The sequence below is a fragment of the Euleptes europaea genome, chromosome 2 (genome assembly GCF_029931775.1).
Source record: "Euleptes europaea isolate rEulEur1 chromosome 2, rEulEur1.hap1, whole genome shotgun sequence".
NCBI lineage: Eukaryota > Metazoa > Chordata > Lepidosauria > Squamata > Sphaerodactylidae > Euleptes > Euleptes europaea.
Window position 1 is genome coordinate 99,103,588 of NC_079313.1, and position 22,272 is coordinate 99,125,859.

Consider the following 22,272-nt stretch of genomic DNA (forward strand, 5'->3'; position numbering starts at 1 on the left):
TTAAACCTGGCATCTGATAATAATCCTCCAGCTGTTAGAATTTCCTTACTGAACAAATTGGGGCAGCCTTCAGTTACTGAATAAAATCTGACATACGGTAGTACATAAATAGCAGTTCACGTTGAAAGGGGCATTTAATTTTTTGGGCTAACATGTAAACGGAACAGAAAGTGAAGGCTGATACTTAATATTTTAAAATGATACAAATAGCCACACATAAGAATGTATAGGTTTCTGATGTGTGATGGTTCTTCTTACAGATTGTTCTACATCATTTCTCCAGGCAGATAAAGAGAAGATAACCATGGAGGGGACAAGCATCGCAGTAACCTGTCTGTATGATGCAAAATACAGGTGGTACAAAAAATACTGGTGCCAGGGAAGTTCACGAACATATTGCGATATTTTAGGAGACACAGACAATGTAAAGGGAAATTATAAAGGAAGATTGTTACTCAGAGATAACAAAAGAGGAGTATTTACAGTGATCATGCAGCAGCTAGCAGAAGCTGATTCAGGAACATATTGGTGTGGAATAGATAGACCGTATGCTGATATAATGATTCAAGTGAAACTGGTGGTCAAGAAAGGTAAGGCATCTTATGAGAGTCATTGTCTTTATCAACATGAAATAAATGAAAAAGGATCTTGCTGTGGTCATCTCTGGTTACATACAATCTGAATTGTAATTACAACTGAACAGGTACCATAGTATAGCGGCAATACCAGTTTGAGATTATCTCTGGATCCATGAGGTGCTTGAACATGAGTAATTCCCAGGGGCTCTTAGCAAAGGTAATTCCTACTCTGTCTTTACAGTGGGTATTTGAAGCATGCATTAAGGACTATTCACAAAATGACACTACAGCCATCTCTGCACAGGTTATTTGTCCTGGGTTCAATGCTTTTGGGAAGTATTTTTGTTTGTTTCATTTCATTGGGTATATGTATTGATGGCAGCCCATAGAGTAATAGCAAAATGGTGGAAAACTGCAGAACTTTTGAGTGCTAAAGCATCTTGTTGCGATGCGGCGCTTGTGGGGGTAAACTCGGAAGTGATGTAATTGCATTGTGCGCAGCATGTGCAATCCTCGCTCAGACCCTGCCAATGGATTGGCAGGCAATTGCAAGCAACCTGGCAACCCTATCGCCACAAGACAGAGATCAGTTCCCCTGGAGAAAATGGCTGCTTTGGAGCATGGACTCTATGGCATTATACACTGCTTAGGTTGCTTCCCTCCCCAAATTTTGTCTTGTCAACGCTGCACCCCAAATCTCCAGGAATTCCCCAATCGGGAGCTGGCAACCCTAGGGAACTGATCGCTGTTGTTGGGAGATCTGATATGATTCCAGGAGATATCCAGGTCCCACCTAGAGGTTGGCAACACTAGAAAGAGAAAAGGAAGCAGGAGAAGGGGTGAGACTATGGGGACTTTCAGGAAAGGGAAAGAGGAAATTAGGGGGGGGAATGAGATGCCTCCAGAATGAAATAAGGTGACATGTCCTGAATGACTCGCTACACCAATAAAGATTTTGAATTGAATTGAATGAAGTAAGGTGCTTTGAGTCCCCATTGTGGAGAAAGGTGGGCTATATAGCTGAAGGTGGGTAGATGAAGGTGGTGGGTGGAAGGAGAGAAAAAAGCAGAGAAGGTTGAGAGCACGGGGGTTGTCAGGTGGAGGGAAAGAGGAAATAGTGTGGGGAAGCTGAGGCAGAGGAAAATGGGTGCCCTTTGCAAGTCCTTGCAGGTTCCCCACTGTGCAACTGGGCCTGCCCTGGCAACTGACACTGCACAACTGGGCCATAATTTTCTTGAGTAGAGGGTGCAAGGGATAGGATGGAGCAAAAAAAATGAAGATGGAGGGAAGATAAAGATAGGGTGGCTGGTGCATGGTTAGGAGAGGAGGCAGGACAGGGGGAGAAGCTATAAAGGCTTTCAAGGAAGGGAAAGAAAGAAATAGTGGGGGAGAGGGAAATTTTACCCTTAAGCCCTTGTGGGTTCCCACTTGTCTCTTTTAAGAGTCAAGGGCTCATGGCCTTTGGCTATTAGCCCATGGCCTTGCTGGACTAACCCAGCGGACACTAGCTCAGGCTGTTTTGCGTACCTTTTGTTTTTAGTTTGTTTAATTTAATCTCAATTGTTCCAGACCTCTGACCATCTTTATTGCCCTTCTCTGAACCTGTTCCAATTTGTCTCTATCATTTAAAAGTGTAGCACTTGGAACTGGAGTAGAGGTGAAACAATATTTCTCATGCCTTGGATTCTATTTTTTCCATTCATGAAGCTTAAAATAATATTAACCTTTTTTGCAGCCACTCACAAGGGTGGCTCGTTTTTGGTTTGCAATGGACTGCAATACTGAGATGCTTTCCCCCATCTAGCTAGGTATCCCCCATTCTATACCTGTGTATTTGATTAATTTTTGCATAAGGGACGAACTTTGCATTTGTCTCTGTTGAATTTTGTTCTGTTAGTTTCAGTCCAGCTTTCTGGCCTAACAAGGTCATTTTGAATGTTATCTTTTCTAATGTGTTATCTCCTCTATCAACCACAATTACCACATGGAACCTCCACATTCAGAGGCAATAACCCTCTGAATATCAGTGCTGGAGCAAACCACAGAAACTATGACTTTGATACTTGCTTGTAGGTCTTTTGGGGACATTCAGTTGGCCCCTATATGGACCATTAATCTTCATGGTTTAATGTTTTTAATGCAATCTTCATTGTTCTTAGTAATCTTCGTTGCTTGCAGTGCAAGTAATACAGATTAATTTCTGTAGCTCTTTTCAGTGTAAAATGTACTAAAATTACTCAATGCAATAATATGTTGATTGCTCAGGTCTGTAAATATAGCAAGTTATATTTAATTGTTGTCTGCAGATCCTGAAAGATGGGGCAGTGTAAGAACCACTTCTTCCTCCACCCCCTCCTCTACTTTTTCCACTACTACACCGTCTACAGTTGAGATGGCTACAGCTTTTCCAGGCAATTCCAAATTACATTTAAATGTATCATTCCCTTCCAACTCCTCTGGCCATCTTGGTGTCACAAAAGGGTACGTATTATCTATAGTAAAGGGTAAACACCAACTGCATCATCATATAAATGCAATCCAAATAATTTTGCTTTTAAATTTGCATTTTATTTATACTTTATAGTCTTGGGTATCCAGATCAGAAACAACATATAAAATGAGACACATGTATTGTTATCTTTTCATCTAATTTGAGGTTTACCCCAAACTTGAAAGACAGGCATAAATATGCCTGGCTAAAAGTCATACAGGTTGCTATAATACATCCCACTCTCCCAGCATCCTGGACTGCCCTCCCCATAGTAGCCATTTTGTGGTGGTACCCACTGCATATATAAAGCTCTGTCAAGTCACAGTCAACTTATGGCGACCCCTCATGGGGCTTTCAGTGAACACAGGTGGTCTGCCACGGTCTGCCTCTGTGTAGTGACCCTGGACTTGCTCGGTAGTCTCCCATCCAAGTACTAACTAGGGCCGACCCTGCTTAGCTTCTGAATTCAGGCCTGTCTAGGCCATCCAGGTCAGGGGTACCCATTACCATTGCTCAATATTCCATAAGTGTCCACAGCTTCAACAGATCTGGGTACTCCTTCTCTATTATGAAAGTTATGGTGATACATACACACATGTGCATCTTCTAAAAACAAAGTATGCTAGGTTTCTTCAGAACATTTGTTTTTCATATGCAGATTTTTTTTCAAAATTGAGTTGTTTCTTAAAGCTTGTATGAACTATTAACAGTTGAACAATGACCTTAGTTTGTAACATTTTCCTACAAAGCAATTTGTATGCATTTTATTCTTCCTTTAGTTTTAGAAATTGGAACTGTAGTCCATGGGGTATTCTGCGTTGGATGATCTTGCTTATTCTCTTAGCTGCTTTGATGGTTATTCATTGGAATAGGGTGCATTATAATTGGTGAGTTTCCTTAAGGAATAAGGTATTTCTTTAAATCCAGATACTTAGTCCTTTACAATGGTTATGAGAAAGTTGATTATTTCCATTTTTACAGATTGGGGAATTTCAATCTATTGATGCAAGGCAATCCATCTCTTGAATGGAACTGGTATTTGTGGTCCCTGTTTTCCAGATCTTCAGTTTCAGGGACATCACATTTCCCCAACATTAAATATATGCCTCTGTCAGGTTGTACCCAAACCTTGTGTCTTGCCAAAAGAAGCATTCTGCTTTGGAACCAACACATAGCAACTAGGAAAATGCAATGATAGTAATTCTCCAGTAAGCCAGGCAATTGGAATTGGGAGTATTTGGGTGAATGTGTTCAAATGAATGGCCTGTTGGGTTGTGACTGATGGCTAGAACCTAATTCTTCTTCCCACCCACCCCCACAGCCTCCCACCATTGCCTTTTGCTTAGTTCTCATTTTAATTCTTTACATATTTAACACGCCATTGCTGTGCAGCTCCACCGCACTCTTTTCAGCCCTAAGCAGCAAAATGTAGCAAAGCTTCTTTTATCGGAAGTAAGGAACTAGGAGCTTTAAAAAAATTCCTCTTCAGTTTTCAAGATTCTCCTAAAATTAAAACAAAAAAGCATGTCAGTAGGAAAATGCAAAATAAAAAACCAAATTACTCACCTCACAAACTTTTTGTGAGGACCAGACAGCACTGAGACAAGGTATGTAATACAGTAGAATTATAGAGACACAAAAACCAACACGGTGGGGCAGGGTGTAGGTACCAGGAAGTGCTGGAGTTTACCTATCATCAGGGACATACTGTGAGAGGTGATAATGGCAGTAAACTCCAGTCAACAAAAATGAAAAACAATACTGAACATTAACTCACCCAGCCACCGTGTTCTTCAATATAGCTTCTCACGTGGGCATTTCCGTTGATGAGCCCTATGAGTAAAGTTGCACTAGCCACAGAAGGAATTTTTTCTACAAGGCCCTTAAATAACCTCACAGAGACAGCCAGGAAAGCTCTTTCATACTCCAGACCAGGAACATGGCTACTCCATTCCTTGCTGATAGACTCCACCATTTCTCCAAATTTGACCACCTGTAAACACAGAGTAGAGTTTCTAAAATGTGTAGTCTACTAGACCGAAGCATATAGATGACAGCCATAGATAAGATACATAAACACATGAGTGCTTGCTGTGAAGCGAGCAGCTTTCATTCAGAAGAATAATGGGGCTTGCTGTGCAAGCCAGAGACTAAGACCACAAATGGGAGATTAGATTGGGCAGACCTTGGGCGCAGGGGCTGATACTCTCTGGCCATTATAACTTTTTTTTAAAATCAAAACAACAACAAAAGAGAATTTTTTTTAAAGTGGAGCTTGCGAGGGGGGCAGGACAGAGCTAGAGAGCTTGTCCTTGTACATCTGGCTTGAAAATTTTAAATGCCGGCTGGAAGCAGTCCAATCTTTAGAGCACAGAGACAAATGACACTTTTATGAATGCTGCATTTATATCTGGTGGGAAACTATTTCTGTGGTTGCACTGACTTCAGTTGTCCTTCTAATTCATAACTGCTACTCTGTGACCATCATAATTTCATACCATTTCACCTTTTCACTGTCCTTCTGTTAAGACAAGACCCATCCATGGCTATCTGTTGTGGGCTGCTCCCACACATGAGCCAAACATTTAATTTTCACTTGCTAAAACTTTTCCTCCTCACAACATATCTATATACTTGAACCTCCATGCATTTCCCACCAGAATAAAGGCAAGGGAGGGGAGAGGGGAGCTTACTGGGCTCTTCTCCATCCCGTTTAAATTGCACAAGGGAGAAAAGATAGCAGGTTGACAAATATATTACCAGTTACTAAAGAGAAGATTTTCATTTTGCAATGAAAGTAACCTTCATATCTAACTTATAATATGAGGAAACTGAAAAAGTGTTCTCGTCTTCCCAGGTACTGTGGGAGGGCATTAATACACATTAGCATGCAGGGGCGGGGGAGCATGCTCCCCGCAACGTTTCAACTTTACTTTCTATTTTGCCAATTGTGTGAAAACCGTGTTTCATTTTTAAGAGAGAGGAAGTAGGGAGAGCAAGGGAGGAATCAGCCGATTTCCTCACAAAGCAAGCACCCTAAATAACAATTCATTAAAGGTACCAGTTAAAACATACACACAATCCTATTTCCTATGAGAGCAAAACACGTTACATAGCTATGTCCTCCCTGTGCCAGATAGACGTCTCTGGGCCAGGGAGGTTCCACTGCAATTGCAAATCATGACTAAAAGCTACACATTTTCAATTTTAGAGTTAAAAAGAAAAAAAGAACAAGCTTCCATACTATCCTCTTGGGTGGCATTCATTCAAAACTGTGCTAAAAACTTAGCATTAACCTTTTCCATCATTAATCAGAACAAACCTTTATTTTCCCCCATATTTCTCTTGTACACACTCACTCACACACAATAAAAGAAGTGGAACAGACACAATGGGACCCCTTTGGGAAAGGCAAAAACTTGCCAGCCCTGGTCAAAGGAGCTTATGAAAAGGAGAGGGGTGGGTGCCTGAATACCGGGGTACAGAGCGCAGAGTTGTGTACAGCTAAGCCCTGTCCCTCAGTAGACTTATAAAATTAAAGTGGTTTACGGGAGGGGAAGGAGACTGCCCATCTTTATGCCACGGTGGATGGGCTTATTAATTTTAACAGGAAACTGCCTGCCTTGACACGAGGTTCTCCTGGTCAGCCCCAATATGAGGCTATCACAGAATAGTCTCCGTCAGAGGGAAGGCACGCTCATAAATCTAGGGAGAGGTAAAATGTGCGCGCTTATGAAACTAATTGGTTGGGCAGCATACATACACACTGTCACCACACATTCAAAATACAATAGTATAACAACAGTTCATACAATACAAAAAAAAACCCACCTCAACAGTCACAATTATATAATTCTAAAAACACTTATTCAAAATACTCCAATATCTGGTTTTGTCACATCTCAATTTACTATCTTCCACAATACAGGTTCCAGCCAGCTCGTAAAACCTCTAATTCTACCACAAAGTTTTCACCAAAAAAAAAAAAAAGACATCATACAATATACCCCAAACCCCAGACCTAGCTCGTAAGGTTATTGGAAAACACACTATTTGGCTCTTCCTAGCCCTAAAACGCACCATACAATAGACCAATCTCCCCAGAACCAGCTCGTAAGGGTATTGGGAAGCACACTACTCAAATACTCACTGTCTCAAATACTTACTAAATAATCAATGCTTCAGACAACAAAATTTTTCACATCAGTCTTAACTAGCACATTTACTAAAGCACTCTGTCTGTAAATCTATTTCGCTGCCACCTTCACCATCTAGTGGCACAAACAGCTACTTAACTTACACTAACTTAAACAAATTTTCAATCACTTTGATATTCATCCACTATATACCTTTAAGCACTATTTTCACAAATCCTAGCAATAAGTTTCCCTTGAAGCTAACCCTTTACTGAACTAAGCCTTACAATAAAACTGAACTTTACAATAAAATATTACAAGCTTTGAAATAAAACTAATCCTTACAATGCTCACAATAAAAAAGAAAAAGAAACATACTTACCTTAGTCCAGATGCAAGCAGAAAAGAATGCTAATGCACGGCCAGTCACGGCACCATTTTGGTTTAAGTATTAGCTATAAGTCAATTCCAGGACAACTGAAGTCAGTTGCCACGTTAAAACAACAACTGAAGTCAGTGCCACAGAAATAGTTTCCCACCAGATATAAATGCAGCATTCATAAAAGTGTCATTTGCCTCTGTGTTCTAAAGATTGGACTGCTTCCAGCCGGCATTTAAAATCCTCAAGCCGGACGTGCAAGGACAAGCTCTCTAGCTCTGCCCTGCCCCCCCCCCGCAAGCTCCACTTTTAAAAGATTTTTTTTTGCTTTAATTTAGAAACGTTATAATGGCCAGAGAGTAACAGCCCGTGCACTCAAGGTCTGCCCAATCTAATCTCCCATTTGTGGTCTTAGTCTCTGGCTTGCACAGCAAGCCCCATTATTCTTCTGAATTAAAGCTGCTCGCTTCACAGCAAGCACTCTGTGTCTGCACAGAGGTACCATTGCTTTCTGTCCTTTTTGGGCCCCTCCCCTTGCAGAAACCTTGTGGTTTGCTTAAATTTAGCAAATTCACACCAGGACCTCAATAACCAGGAAGCACAGGAGCCCTATTTCTTTCTGATTATTGGTTTTTAATTATTTCAACGTATTTTTGCCTTAATTTAAAGAACAGTTTTGAACCTTGATTTGCAAACATTAAAAGCCTTGTTGCTCTCCCAATCTGGAACCCACCCCCAGCTTCCAAAGTGCACTCCGCACATGCACTAAAAATATATGGGCCAATTTTTATGTTTGGCGTTTTGAATTTGGAAGTTTTTGCAGTTCTATTCTGAAATTAACAGTTTTATAGGGGGAATATCCACTTTTTTTTCTTTTGCTTGGTCCCTTTTTTTTCCTTTTAAAATACTTATAACAATTTATTTCATGTTGTCATTTTGGTCTTTTTTCATTTTTTTATTTTATTTTATGTTTGACATTTTTGAAACTTTTCAAAAGCCCCAACTCTTTAATAGAAGTGCTAATCAGCTGTTCCCCCCCCCCCCGCAGCTCCTTCATTTCCTTATATGCCTGCCACAAGGCGACACGGAATATGAAGGAGAGGGAAAGTAAATGCAACCTTCCAAGAATTCCGGTTGCTATTAGAAAACTAATCACCTTTGACAGCTGCCCTTTGGCAACACGAGAAGCCCTGGTTTTACAAATGGGGGTACATGATAGCCCAGGAGCCTCACTTCATGAGCCACCTGGGAATGGGGGGGGGGTTGTTGGGTTGGCTACGTTAAAGCTCCAAGAATGGAACGTGAAACCCAGGCATGCTCCACCTGTAAGCTACCACCATACATGGGTTTCAGGTATTGTCTGACAGTGGTTACTAACGAAATTAGTTAGCAATTAGTACTTAGTAAAATTAAAAATTAGTTAAGTAATAACTTAGAAATTAGTTATCTGCTAACACTGGATTGTCATGGGTGAACGCACTTCCCATGGCCATGATACATTCCTGTTTTTATTTTTTTATTATTTTTATACTCCTCCTCACTGCATCAGCCTGACAGAGGACCGTGACACGATTACTAAATATGTTTTGTCTTTTCCAATACTTTTGAGGGTCACCCACGGAGAGGTGCAGCACTTACAATCCGTACCGGCTGACGTGGCATAACATCCAGCCAGGGGACCTGGTGTGGACACTGACATTCCGCAGGCGCAACAAGTTCCAGCCAAAGTGGGAAGGGCCATCCTGGTAAACCAGCTACTGCTACCAAAGTCCAGGAAAGAGACCAGTGGATCCACGCTTCACACACAAAGAAGGTGGTGAACCCTGAGACGACAGCAGAACGTGCCAGCCAAGAGCCAGGCCAACCAGGAAATGACAACCCTATCCCGACTCTACCGCCTCTCTTTACGCTACAAGAGGCGGAGCTGCCTGCGACCACCAGCCCAGTGCCCCAGTGAGAACCATATTTTTCTACGACCACGCCACCAGCAGCCAGAGACACCTCATGATTGAAGCCTTTTTGTTTTAAACTTTGCTTTGAACTTTGTTTTAAACGTTTGCCCTCGTTTTGTTTTGAACTTTGAGTCGCTGATCTACTACAACGAACACTTGCTGACAATAAAATGTACAAAGTATTGCTTTCCCATCTAGATTAGTAAGAGAATTTTTTTGGATAGATAGTCAGGCGTATCCCACTGGACAGGACTCTGGGAGATATCCCTCACCAATCCACAGGACGCTTTAATAAAGAGAAAGGGAATCCCAACACCCCACGACAATCCAGAACTATTTAGGGAATTTTGTAAGTGCTTGTGTGTGCAGTGCTTTTCGGATTTGTATTATGAAGGACATGCACGTTGAATGATGATGGAAGGTATGTGGTTTTGTTTCTGTGTGGAAGTGTATGAGGTTGCCGGATTACAGGTTTGTTAAAATTATCAAACTATTGTGGTTTCCAGCCTCACTGCTGCTCTGAGTGTGTTCACCGAGTTATGGTCATCAGTCTTCTACTTTAAAGTGCAGTAGAGGACTGGTAAGAATCTAAAGTACATCAGGGTTTTTCTGTGCACCTCCTGGGTTTTCTCTGTCTTTCCTGCAATTATTCCCAAATTAGCTTTGCTGTGATGTTTTGGAAAAGATAGCAGCAAAGTCGGGGTGACACCTATGCAGACAGGAAAGTCTGGATCTTCCAGGTTCCAACTGCATCAGTGTCACTTTCCCTGCCATAATCTGCTGCAGAGGCCATCTCTCCTACTCCACCACAAAAGGGATTTAAAAAAAAAAAAACCAGCAATTGTTATGTTAGAATGCTATGGAAATACTAAGTCTGTCTATCAGGCTGCCTAGATTCCCAGCTTTAATTTTAAAAAAGACAGACACTAGCTTCTTTTGTTGCAGAGATATGCCTTATCCCTTATATCTCTGCAATAAAATGGGCTACAGACTAACGTTAGAAAAAGAAAGCTGGCAACTCAAAGAACAATACTCAACTTCAGCTGGAAAAAAAACCCCTTGAACTCCCCCCAACTGTGGTGGTGGCAGCAGCAACAGTGAGAATGGCAACTGTTAGGGGGCCCAGGGTAGAGAAAATTTAGGGAACTCTTCCATGTAGAAGCTAAATGCTAATTTGAGGAACACGTTTTATAGCCTTTGTTCTTCCTGAGAGGGCTGTTTTTATACTAACCTCTGAGCATCAGCAAAGAATAAAAAATGAAATCCTTCTTTTCCAGACCTGTCCATCTTATATATGGGGTGTTTTACTTGAGCTGAATTGTGTTTGTTTCAGCTGTTACTGGAAGATAGGCGTGGGTGATTGTTTTCCTTAGCTTATAAAACTTTACTCTGACAAATTGAAAACTGTTTAGATAAATAGGCTAGAAGAGTACATTACCTTTCCTTCCACCATCTCTGCAGCAAGCACATGAACATGCGGATTCAGGTCCCTGTTAATATGATCTCCTATGTGCTCCAGTCGGCTGGCAATAGTAACTGGGTCAAAAGTACTTGTAGCACCCCCTGCAGCTTAAAAGAAACAAGCATACAATCACAGCTACCATCTCTACCCCCAGTTCCAGCAGTATTATCTACATCCAGCATAGCCCAGATGGCATTAAATGAGGGGTCCCAATCTTGTTGAGCCTGTGGGCATTGTTGGAATTTTGAGAAAGTTGGGTATAACCACAAAATGACTGCTATGGGGCTGGGGCCAACCACAAAATGTCAGGATGTTCCACGTTTCAGTGGAGGCAACTGCTTAAAATTGCCAGAGATAGACAAGAAGCAAAAGTAGAAGGTGACAGAAATAGAATCAAAAGTCTAAGAGCAACGTTCCAGCGACTCGCACGTAGAGACAAAGAGACCGATTATAATAACCAGTGTAAAGAAATAGAAGAGAACAACAAAAAAGGAAGAACAAGAGATCTGTTCCACAAGATCCAAGAAAAAGAAATTTAAAGCACGGTTAGGCATGCTGAAAGATCAGCATGGAAATACATTAACTGAACAGGACAAAATAAAGAAAAGGTGGGAACAATACACTGAAGAACTATACAGAAGAGATGAACGGATAAAAGGTTCTTTCCAAGAAGAATCTTTTGAAGAAGAACCTACAGTTTTAGAAAGTGAAGTGAAAGCTGCATTGAGAGCAATCGGGAGAAACAAATCACCAGGAGCAGATGGGATATCAATAGAGCTATTCCAAGCCACAGAAATGGAGTCCATCAAAATCTTGACAATATGCCAACAGATGTCAGGCTGCTATCTCGGTTTCGTTATTGCCTCTGTCTCTGCGCTGTACTGTCTGGCCCTCAAGGTCGCATACCTAGGCCTGGGAACTCAGCTCCTGGGAAACTGTATTCAGCCTATGCTTGTAATCTCCCGCCTTTTCTGCCTTATATTATCTCCCAGCTAGTGAGTCTCTCATAGCTGTCATTTTATTCGTTTGCACTGTATGCCTATTTGACCAGTAAAAGCCATCTGTTTGGACTCTATATGACTTTGTGGTGATTTCTGGTTCTGTGGGCCAAGGGCTGACATTATGACATTATGACATAATGTCAGCCCTTGGCCCACAGAACCAGAAATCACCACAAAGTCATATAGAGTCCAAACAGATGGCTTTTACTGGTCAAATAGGCATACAGTGCAAACGAATAAAATGACAGCTATGAGAGACTCACTAGCTGGGAGATAATATAAGGCAGAAAAGGCGGGAGATTACAAGCATAGGCTGAATACAGTTTCCCAGGAGCTGAGTTCCCAGGCCTAGGTATGCGACCTTGAGGGCCAGACAGTACAACGCAGAGACAGAGGCAATAACGAAACCGAGATAGCAGCCTGACATTCTGCTCCCCTCAAGGCCCCCTCCCAGTTCGCAAGGGGGCTGGCTTATCCGGGTAAGCAATGTGAAAGGCGTTGACGAGGTCGGGGGCGGAGACATCCCGTGCGCGCACCCATTCGTCATAGGCAGGGGGGAAATGTTTCCAACGGACTAAATACTGCAGGTTGCCATGGTGAACACGGGAGTCAAGGATCTTGGAGACTTCGAAGTGTTCCTCCCCCCCCACCATGATGGGTTGCGCAGGAGGTGGATCCGGATGCCACTGTGGAGAAGCAACATGGGGTTTGAGGAGGCTAATGTGGAAAACAGGATGCACACGCCTCAAGGATTTGGGGAGAGCCAGTTCCACCGTGACAGGGTTTATGACCCGGGTGATGGGGAAAGGGCCAATGAATTTAGCACTGAGCTTATGGCACGGACGGGTGGAACGGAGATTTTTGGTGGAAAGGTAAACCAAAGCACCCACTTGCAGATCACCCCCGGGGGAGCGATGTTTGTCAGCTTGCGCTTTGTATTTACGCTTGGCCCGGTCGAGGTTGCTAACGAGCCAGGGCCAAGTGGTACGGAGGGCGTGTGCCCAGGAGGCAATGTCGGGGTTCCCCTCCCCCTCTACATCATCTGCAGGAGCAATAGGACTGAAATCTTGTCCATACACAGCAAAAAATGGGCTAAAACCTGTGGATTGATGCATGGCATTATTGTAGGCATATTCTGCTAAAGGTAACAGTTCCACCCAGTCATCCTGGTGGTAGTTAACATAACAGCGTAAATAACATTCAAGTACAGCATTGACACGTTCAGTTTGACCATCAGTTTGAGGATGGTATGCACTAGACAACCCTTGTTCCACTCCCACCAACTTGAGGAAAGCTTTCCAAAACTTAGAAACGAAACCACTTCCGCGGTCACAAATTATCTTACGCGGAAACGAATGTAAACGAAAGATATGCGTCACGAAGAGGCGGGCCAGTTTCTGAGCAGAGGGGATCCCTGCGCATGGAATCAAATGTATTTGTTTAGAAAACAAATCAGTAACAACCCACAACACAGTTTTACCCCCACTGAGAGGGAGATCAGTCATAAAGTCCATAGCAATCACTTCCCAAGGTTTGCTGGGCGTTTCAAGAGGTTGTAGCAGTCCCGGGGGTTTGCACTGCGATCGTTTCGCAGCGGCACAAACGGGACAGCTGCGGATGAAGGAGTCAATGTCGGAACGCATTCCCCCCCACCAGAACTGTCTGCGCAATAAGTGAAGGGTTTTCAGAAACCCAAAGTGCCCAGCTGTTTTGGCTCCATGAGCTAAATGTAAAACGTCCTTCCGGAGAGCTTTGGGTACATACAATTTCGAGTCCTTGTACCAGGACCCTCCCTGTTCCAAAACACCAGGAGGTAGGGTATGAGCGGAGCGTTCTAAAAGGCACTGGTCCCGAAGGACATTTAAAAAGGACTCGGAGATGGGGATTTTGGAGGGGGCCCCCCCGTCGGCCATGGAGATCTTAGAAACAGTTATGGGGCTAGTGCTTACGTGCGGCGGCGCGCAGACTGCAGGCGGCTGGGCGGCCGGAGGGGTAGGAAGGGCGGGAACGCCGGTCTGTTGCGGTGGCGGCTGGGCAGCCGGTTGGGCTGGCGGAGCTTGTAAGTTGGGTAAGGCGTGCTGATGCTGGGATCGAGTTTGCACAGCCAGCATAGGTAGGGCCCCACGTTGCATAGGGGTGAACAGAGAGTTGGTGGGTCTCTCGAGTTTTACCGGATATTGTGGTAAACGGGAGAGGGCATCCGCGAGAACGTTCTGCTTCCCAGGGACGTGCTTCAGGGTGAAACGGAACTGAGCAAAGAACTCCGCCCACCGTTGTTGTTTCGCCGATAGCTTATGAGACCCCGTGAGGGCAGCTAGATTTTTGTGATCGGTCCAAACCTCAAAGGGGACTTTAGACCCTTCCAAGAATTGCCGCCATAGAGTCAGTGCATGATGAACTGCTGAGGCCTCTTTCTCCCAGATGGGCCAGTTTAATTGAGCGTGCGCAAATTTTTTTGAAAAGTAAGCGCAAGGGTGAAGAAGACCATCCGGTCCTTGCTGGAGGAGAGCTCCTCCCATGGCTACATCGGAAGCATCGACTTGCACAATGAACATTTGATTTGGGTCTGGGTGCCGTAGCACCGGCTCCGAAGTGAAGAGGCGTTTGAGGGCCAGAAAAGCGGCTTGGCATTGCTCAGTCCATAGGATTTTTGCGGAGGGCAAGGCAGCCGAGCTTACTTTTCCCTTAGTTTTCAGTAGGTCCGTAATGGGTAGAGCCACCTGGGCGAAGTTAGGGATGAATCCCCGATAGAAGTTTGCAAATCCCAGAAATTGTTGTACTTGCTTACGGTTGGTGGGGGGAGTCCAATCGAGGACGGCTTGGACTTTGGCGGGGTCCATGCGAAGACCTTGGTGGGAGATGATGTATCCCAAAAACGTGAGCTTGCTTTGATGAAATTCGCACTTAGCTAGTTTTGCGAAAAGTTGATGGTCACGCAGGCGTTGCAGAACTTCCCGGACCAGAGCCACATGCTCGTTTATAGTTTTCGAATAAATGAGAATGTCATCTAAATAGACCACCACCCCACGATATAGAAGGTCATGTAGGATTTCATTGATGAGTTGCATGAAGACCCCCGGGGCCCCTTTTAATCCGAACGGCATCACAAGGAATTCATACATTCCGAAACAGCTAGAGAAGGCAGTGAGGTGCTCATCCCCTTCGCGGATACGGACTCGGTAGTAAGCTTCCACCAAGTCTAATTTAGAGAACACACGGCCTTCCTGTAATTGTCCCAAAATATCCGATATTAATGGGATAGGATAGGCGTTGGTCTGGGTAACCGCATTGAGCTTTCTGAAGTCAATGCACAGGCGAAGGTCGCCCTCTTTTTTCCGGACGAAAAACGCAGGGGCCGAGTTTGGGGCATTCGAAGGGCGAATGAACCCTCTGGCGAGGTTTTTGTCCAAAAAGTCCCGGAGGACAGTGCGCTCGGAAGCGCTCATAGGGTAAATCTTACTCTTGGTTAATGTGCAGTCCTTTACCACTTCAATCGCACAGTCTGAGGCCCGGTGGGGGGGGTACGGCATCACATTCCCTAAGGTCGAAGACATCTTCAAAGTCCCGGTATACAGCAGGTAGAACCGGTGGTGCTGGGGCAGTAGAGGTTAATGCTGGAACGGGCGGATATAGCAGAGCAAAGTTCTGCCGATGCTGGTCGCAGGTGGGACTAGCGAAGGAGATAGTGTTTGTTTCCCAATCAATATGTCCTTTAATCCAGTTAATTCCCAAGACCACTTCAAATCGGATAGGGGCTATAGTGAAGTCTATTTGTTCCCAGTGGGAACCAATTCCCATTGCCACCCCTATGGTGCGGTGATCAACTGGACCCCCCTGGAAATGGCTTCCGTCCATTTGGGCAAATTGGACGGGGGCGGGTAAAGCCTCAGAGTCGGCTCTGAGTGTAGCAAAAGTGGCTTCGCTTATGAGAGTGCGACAGCAACCGGAGTCAATTAGTGCTTTGACGGGGAGTTGTGGGCCACCGTTAAGGTGTTGTAAAACTGCATCCACGTAGACGGTGGAGTCCACTTCTTTGATTTTGGTAGGAGCATTCGGTTTGATAGGAAGATCCTGAGAGGTCTGTGGAGACGCTCCATTCACCACAGACCGGAGCCGTTTTTTGACAAGTCGAGGGGAGATTCCAGGTTTAAGGCTGGAGAAATCCAAGGATTTTCCTCATCCGAAGAGGGAAAGTTGTCCCCCAATGGGGCACTTGTAATCCGAGACCCGGCGGGGTCGTTGGTAGTAGGCAGGGAGGCTGGGTCCCCGGCATGGAGTGCAGAGGGTGTGGGTCTTCCCGGAGCTGCGCTGCGGGTGGCCGCGGTGCCTCTGCGTGGTGGACGACCTCGGGCGCGGGTTGTCGTGCTGGGACGAAATAATTCCTGGCGGCGCGGGCAAACGGCTGCAAAGTGGCCCATTTCTCCGCAAGTAAGACAGGCACCCCTCTGAAACCGGGCTTCACGTTCCTGGGGCGGACGTGGGGGATTTCGTGGGACGAGCAGTGGTGCCTTGGGTTGAGGCTTTTGGGTGCCTTTTTCCTTGTGCTTTTGACGGACGAGAGAAATAAAGCGTCGGCGGCTTTCCACTTCCTCGGCTAATAGGATCCAGTCTTCGAGGGTATCGGGATCGCCCCGCATGTAAGACCAGTTCAGAATGTCAGGATGCAAGGCTTCCCTGAAATGATGGATCAGGGTGGTCTCGGGCCAACCTACAATTTTACTTGCCAGTCGTTGAAATTCATCGGCAAATTCTCGAACTGTAGCAGAGCCTTGTTTTAATTGTAAGAGTTCCGTTTTGGCTCTTTCCCCCAGGAAGGGGTCCTCAAACCTCCTTCTCAGGGCAGTCATGAAGTTGTTGAGGGAACGAATAGCACGAGAGCGGGTGTCAAACTGGAGGACCATCCAGTCAGCCGCTTTACCTGTCAGAAGGGAAGCTACGTAACGCACCCGGCTATCTTCCGTGGGGAAAAGTTGTCCTTGTTCTCGCATATAACTGTCCACTTGATGCAAGAAACAAGGCAAAGTCTCGAGAGATCCGTCGTACGTAGTCCTCAATTTGAGTTGCTTCCAAGGGCCGGGCGCAGGTTGGCCCGGTTGCACGGGTGGTCCAGGCGGAGGAATAACAGGAGCTCCAGGAGGCAAGGGTGGAGCAGGCACATTAGCGGGTGGTTGGGGTGGCTGTACGGGTACCCCCTGACCCGGTATCGGAACGGGCTGTCTCTGAGCTATCAGGGTTTGTTGTAATTGCCTGTTCTCCTGAAGCATACGTTCCATTAGTTCCTGGAGTTGATCAACACGGTCGGAGAGCTCCCGATTCTGGGCTCGTAAGAGATGAACCTCCTCACTTGGGCCACCAGTAAGATGAGGTTTACTGGTCCGGAAGCTTGTGGCCCATTGAGAGCTATCCCCATATAGATCCTCGTCTTCAGACTCTCCTGAGTCTCGACGTCGGTCAGCCAAACGGCGTGCGCGTTGGGTCGCGCGCGACGGGACAAACGCCGGGGAAAAAGACAGACCTGATAGCCCTTGTACATTGTCCTTGGGGCGCGTGTCCACGTTCGCCCGATCCCTAATCCTTGCTGCAGCCGCCCTGGCTGCTTCCGCAGCTTCTCTCTCTCTTGCGACCTTAGCCGCTTCGGCGGCTTGCTGATCCGCAAGAACTTTGGCGTTCTCAAGTCTTAGGGCAGCCTCTGCCGTAATGCGCGGCAAAAGTTCTGTCTCCAGGAGTGAGAGTATGGGGTCGGGTTCCCCGCCCAGCAGAGGTTGTACTCGAACCGCCAGTGCGGGTGCCTCGGCTCCAAAAGTCGAGGTCAAAACTTGAGCCAAGGTGGCTACCGGGGTGTCCTTTGTACATTCCACAAGGAGAAGAGCGGTGCTAATAGCGACTCGCTTGGCCTCAGCCTGACAGCTGGCTGCATCCGGGATCAGGGAAAAACCCTCCGGCGGGGCTCCCGCCATGGTAGAAAGAGTTTCTCGAGAAATAAGATTATCCAAAAGTCCAGTTAATATTTGTAAATCCTCAGTTGCCAACCGGGCATCGTCCAGTAATTGATCCAAGTCTTGAAGATCTAAACGAGTATCAGTATCCTCCGACGTCAACATCCAGAGAGTTCCTTTACGAGATTGCCACTGTTCCTGTACCAGTCCCCTCAAGCGGCAAACCTCTCGGGTAGTCCGGAAAAGTTCAGCGATTAAGTCTTGTAACAGAGTAGGATCCTCAGAGAAGGGCTCCAGGGTAGTAGATCACCTGGAGAGCTGCACAGCTCCCATCCAAGTGGCAGGCGAACCCCCCTGGGCTCCAGCCTGGCTAGTAGAATGGTGAAGAGATAGCTGTCATAATGTCAGCCCTTGGCCCACAGAACCAGAAATCACCACAAAGTCATATAGAGTCCAAACAGATGGCTTTTACTGGTCAAATAGGCATACAGTGCAAACGAATAAAATGACAGCTATGAGAGACTCACTAGCTGGGAGATAATATAAGGCAGAAAAGGCGGGAGATTACAAGCATAGGCTGAATACAGTTTCCCAGGAGCTGAGTTCCCAGGCCTAGGTATGCGACCTTGAGGGCCAGACAGTACAGCGCAGAGACAGAGGCAATAACGAAACCGAGATAGCAGCCTGACAACAGATATGGAAAACAAAACAATGGCCCACAGACTGGAAACGATCCATTTACATTCCAATTCCCAAGAAAGGAGACATCAAAGATTCCAGCAACTATCGGACCATCGCATTAATTTCTCATGCAAGTAAAGTGATGCTCAAAATCTTACAGCAAAGGATGTTACCATATATTGGACGAGAAATGCCTGATGTTCAAGCTGGTTTCAGAAAAGCAAGAGGCACTAGAGATCATATTACAAATATACACTGGTTACTGGAGCATAATAGAGAATTTCAGAAGAAAATCAGCTTGTGTTTCATAGATTACAGCAAAGCTTTTGACTGTGTGGATCATGAAAAGCTATGGCTAGTTTTAAAGGAAATGGGTGTGCCGCTACATCTGATTGTTTTGATGCTCAACCTGTGCACCTGGACAAGAGGCCACAGTTAGAACAGAATATGGAGAAACAGAATGGTTTCCAATTGGCAAAGGTGTCAGACAAGGATGTATTTTATCTATCTCTTCAATCTATATGCAGAACATATAATTAGGAAAGCTGGGTTAGATTTAGATGAAGGTGGAGTGAAAATTGGAGGGAGGAACATTAATAATTTGAGATATGCTGATGACACTACATTATTGGCAGAAAATAGTGAAGATTTGAAACGACTACTGCTGAAAGTTAAAAGAGAAAGTGCCAAAGCAGGACTACAGCTGAACATCAAGAAAATGAAAGTAATGACTACAGGAGATTTACACAACTTTAAGGTTGACAATGAGGAAATTGAAATTGTTCAAGACTTTCTATTTCTTGGCTCCACCATCAACCAAAAGGGAGACTGCAGCCAAGAAATCAGGAGATTGGAGATAGGAAGGGCAGCCATGAAGGAGCTAGAAAAGATTTTGAAGTGTAAGAATGTGTCACTGGCCACCAAGACTAGATTAATTCATGCCATCGTATTCCCTATTACTATATATGGGTGTGAAAGCTGGACAGTGAAGAAAGCTGATAGCAAGAAAATAAGATTCCTTTGAAATGTGGTGTCGGAGGAGGGTGTTACGGATTCCGTGGACTGCCAAAAAAAAACAAATCAGTGGGTTATAGATCAAATTAAGCCTGAACTGACCCTAGAAGCTAAAATGACTAAACTGAGGCTATCGTATTTTGGTCACGTCATGAGTCGACAAGAGTCACTGGAGAAGACAGTCATGCTAGGAAAAGTTAAGGGCAGCAGGAAAAGAGGAAGACCCAACAAGAGATGGATTGACTCAAGAAAGGAAGCCACAGCCTTCAATTTGCAGGATCTGAGCAAGGCTGTCAAAGATATGACATTTTGGAGGACTTTCATTCATAGGGTGGCCATGAGTCGGAAGCGACATGATGGCACTTAACACACACACACAACTGCTTCCAAATGGGCATTTCCAAAAGGTAGCACCTTATAGGCTCTTCTGAATCACATCCAAGGTGGTAGAAGGAACCAAACTGGCTCTTTGCTTGGGGAAACACATACTGTTTGGTTTCAATATCCAAAGAAAGGAGAGGGCTTGCTCCCTTTGTGGCCACAGAGAGAGGTTGCTAAGCTTAGACACATAAGAAAAGCCAGCTAGAAATGAATGCCCATCCAAGAGAATCCAGTCTATTCGGTGGGTGAGGCCCCACCCAATTGGTACAGGGAAATGAGCAGAGCACAGTTATGGTAAAGAAAGGGGAAGTGGGGGGCAGGAGAAAATGCATTGCCCTCAGTCCCAAGTTCATCCCAATTCTCCAGTTTTTAGGAAATTCCTGTTCAAGCTGCAGTCATCTATCTTCATTAACCAGATCTTGGCTTGATTCTGGGCCAGAGATACAAGCTGACAGGAACATTTTTCATATATGCCACAACTCTCTCTTCTGACTTCAATCTCAACTGCTAAATTGGACTTAATATCAAACTTCTGTGGCAAAAGAGCAACCCCTCATTAATAGAGGCGGTTGCAACAGAAAAACCAGCACTAAACTACTAGCATCTATTATGGCTACAAGCATTGATTTGTCAACTAATATTTTAGTTGTTAATCAGTAGGCTGGAGTAAAGGCACAATTGTTTATTTCCCCCCCAAGTTGTTTTGCTTCTGATGTTAATAGGAACATAATTTTAAAAAAATTGAATTTTCTAGTCTCCCTATCAACATAATTTTCCAAACCCACCTCTCGAAGCTACCTAATATTTGTACACAAGGACTGTCAGACCTGGATCTTCCAAAGGGCTGCTTCTACAGCAACTCATTGTTCTGAAGTCTTCCATCAACGCCTTATCATCAATATAGCATGGCTTATAAGGAAAGTTCCTAATAAACTCTTGGTCTTTAACAAAGCAACTCTGAACTAATACCAATGTTCTTTACTTATAGATGTTGAAGCAGCTGTTCCTGACCCTACAGAAACCCCAACACATTTTTCTGCATGCTTCCATACATCGCAAGTACCGTATTTTTCGCTGCATAGGACGCACCTGACCATAAGACGCACCTAGTTTTTAGAGAACAAGAAAAAATCTTGTTTTCCTCCTCTAAAAACTTGTCTTCTGGAGTGAATGCCAGCTGGGTGCGTGCGCGTCAGGACGGCGAGAGCCGGCGTTCCCCGCCCCGACAGCCAGCTAGGAGGCGGGCGGGGCCACACAGAACCGGCTGGGCGAGTGTGCGTTGGGACGGCGCGAGCCAGCGCACGCACCCAGCTGGCTCTGTGCGGCCCTGCCCGCCTCCCAGCTGGCCGTCGGGGTTAGGTAACGGGGAACGCCGGCTTGCGCTGTCCCGACGCACCCCGCCCGCCTCCCAGCTGGTTGTCGGGGCGGGGAATGCCGGCTCACGCCATCCCGACGTGAACGCGCCCAGTTGGCATTCACTTTATAAGACGCACAGACATTTCCCCTCGCTTTTGAGGAGGAAAAAAGTGCGTCTTATGGAGCGGAAAATACAGTAATAATTGATCTTACCTTCTTCAGGCACATTTGCAGGCTGACTAATTAGAGGTAAACATATTGGTGGCTTTTCCTCTAAGAAATCGCTCAGCAAGGCTTTCACAATTTTTTCCGTCTGTTCCTCAAAGGTCATTGAGTTCTTCATGTTGCCGTTTCTCTGTATTCAACGTATAAGTAGCTGTCACTCTCTCAATAGTTCTGCAGACAAGATGGGTTGTATCTAACGAGTCTCCGGCAGCATCTCCCCTTCTTGCTCAGAATGCAACTAGGTTTTGTAGACCAGGCTAAATATATCTTGCAAGAGGAAGTTACTTCTCATTTGTGTTCCAGCCACACCCCCTCAATATCAGCAACAACAATAAAACACAATTAGTACCAGGAAGATTTGGTATGTGATGTCTGTTGGTACAGTGAGAAGGGGAAAAAATGTGCTTTTCCTTGTTGGAAAACTCACTTAGACCAAAGGTTCCTAGAAAGTACTTTGGTATCCAGCTGCCACCACACGTTACCTCCTGAGAAAATCTAGACTGACCTGCTGAGAAAGTAGTCTTCTAGCGCAGTACTAGAGCAACAACAAAATAACTTATAACTAACCTGGTAGCACCCATGCAGTCTACCACATAGGGAAGAGATTAAGAGAAATATCCTAGAGAAATAGATTGCATTAAGTGAAGCAAAAAGAAATGTCTTTATTGTAATAGATGGGG

At 45.0% G+C, this 22,272-nt stretch overlaps 2 protein-coding genes across 2 annotated transcripts; one reads left to right on the forward strand and one right to left on the reverse strand.

Moving 5' to 3' along the window:
• Positions 1–244: 244 nt before the first annotated feature.
• On the forward strand, positions 245–3,960 carry LOC130473324 (CMRF35-like molecule 5). Its single transcript, XM_056844847.1, has 3 exons — positions 245–590; positions 2,885–3,059; positions 3,849–3,960. The coding sequence occupies exons 1-3, from the start codon at positions 245–247 to the stop codon at positions 3,958–3,960; spliced, it is 633 nt and encodes a 210-aa protein (XP_056700825.1).
• A 594-nt stretch (positions 3,961–4,554) lies between these two features.
• Positions 4,555–21,710, reverse strand: BCL2L15 (BCL2 like 15). The gene is made up of 4 exons (XM_056844848.1): positions 21,581–21,710; positions 10,975–11,105; positions 4,847–5,062; positions 4,555–4,572 (listed from the first exon to the last, which is right to left on the reverse strand). The coding sequence occupies exons 1-4, from the start codon at positions 21,708–21,710 to the stop codon at positions 4,555–4,557; spliced, it is 495 nt and encodes a 164-aa protein (XP_056700826.1).
• Between the last annotated feature and the right edge of the window lie 562 nt (positions 21,711–22,272).

Bases quoted from the DNA above. Each gene is read 5' to 3' on its own strand.
- LOC130473324 (XM_056844847.1), top strand. From the start codon at position 245: ATGGTTCTTCTTACAGATTGTTCTACATCATTTCTCCAGGCAGATAAA. The intron at 591-2,884 runs GTAAGGCATCTT...TGTTGTCTGCAG, and splicing joins GAAACTGGTGGTCAAGAAAG to ATCCTGAAAGATGGGGCAGT. The intron at 3,060-3,848 runs GTACGTATTATC...TTCTTCCTTTAG, and splicing joins CATCTTGGTGTCACAAAAGG to TTTTAGAAATTGGAACTGTA.
- BCL2L15 (XM_056844848.1), bottom strand. From the start codon at position 21,710: ATGAAGAACTCAATGACCTTTGAGGAACAGACGGAAAAAATTGTGAAA. The intron at 11,106-21,580 runs GTAAGATCAATT...GTTTCTTTTAAG, and splicing joins TGCAAATGTGCCTGAAGAAG to CTGCAGGGGGTGCTACAAGT. The intron at 5,063-10,974 runs GTAATGTACTCT...CTGTGTTTACAG, and splicing joins CAGAGATGGTGGAAGGAAAG to GTGGTCAAATTTGGAGAAAT.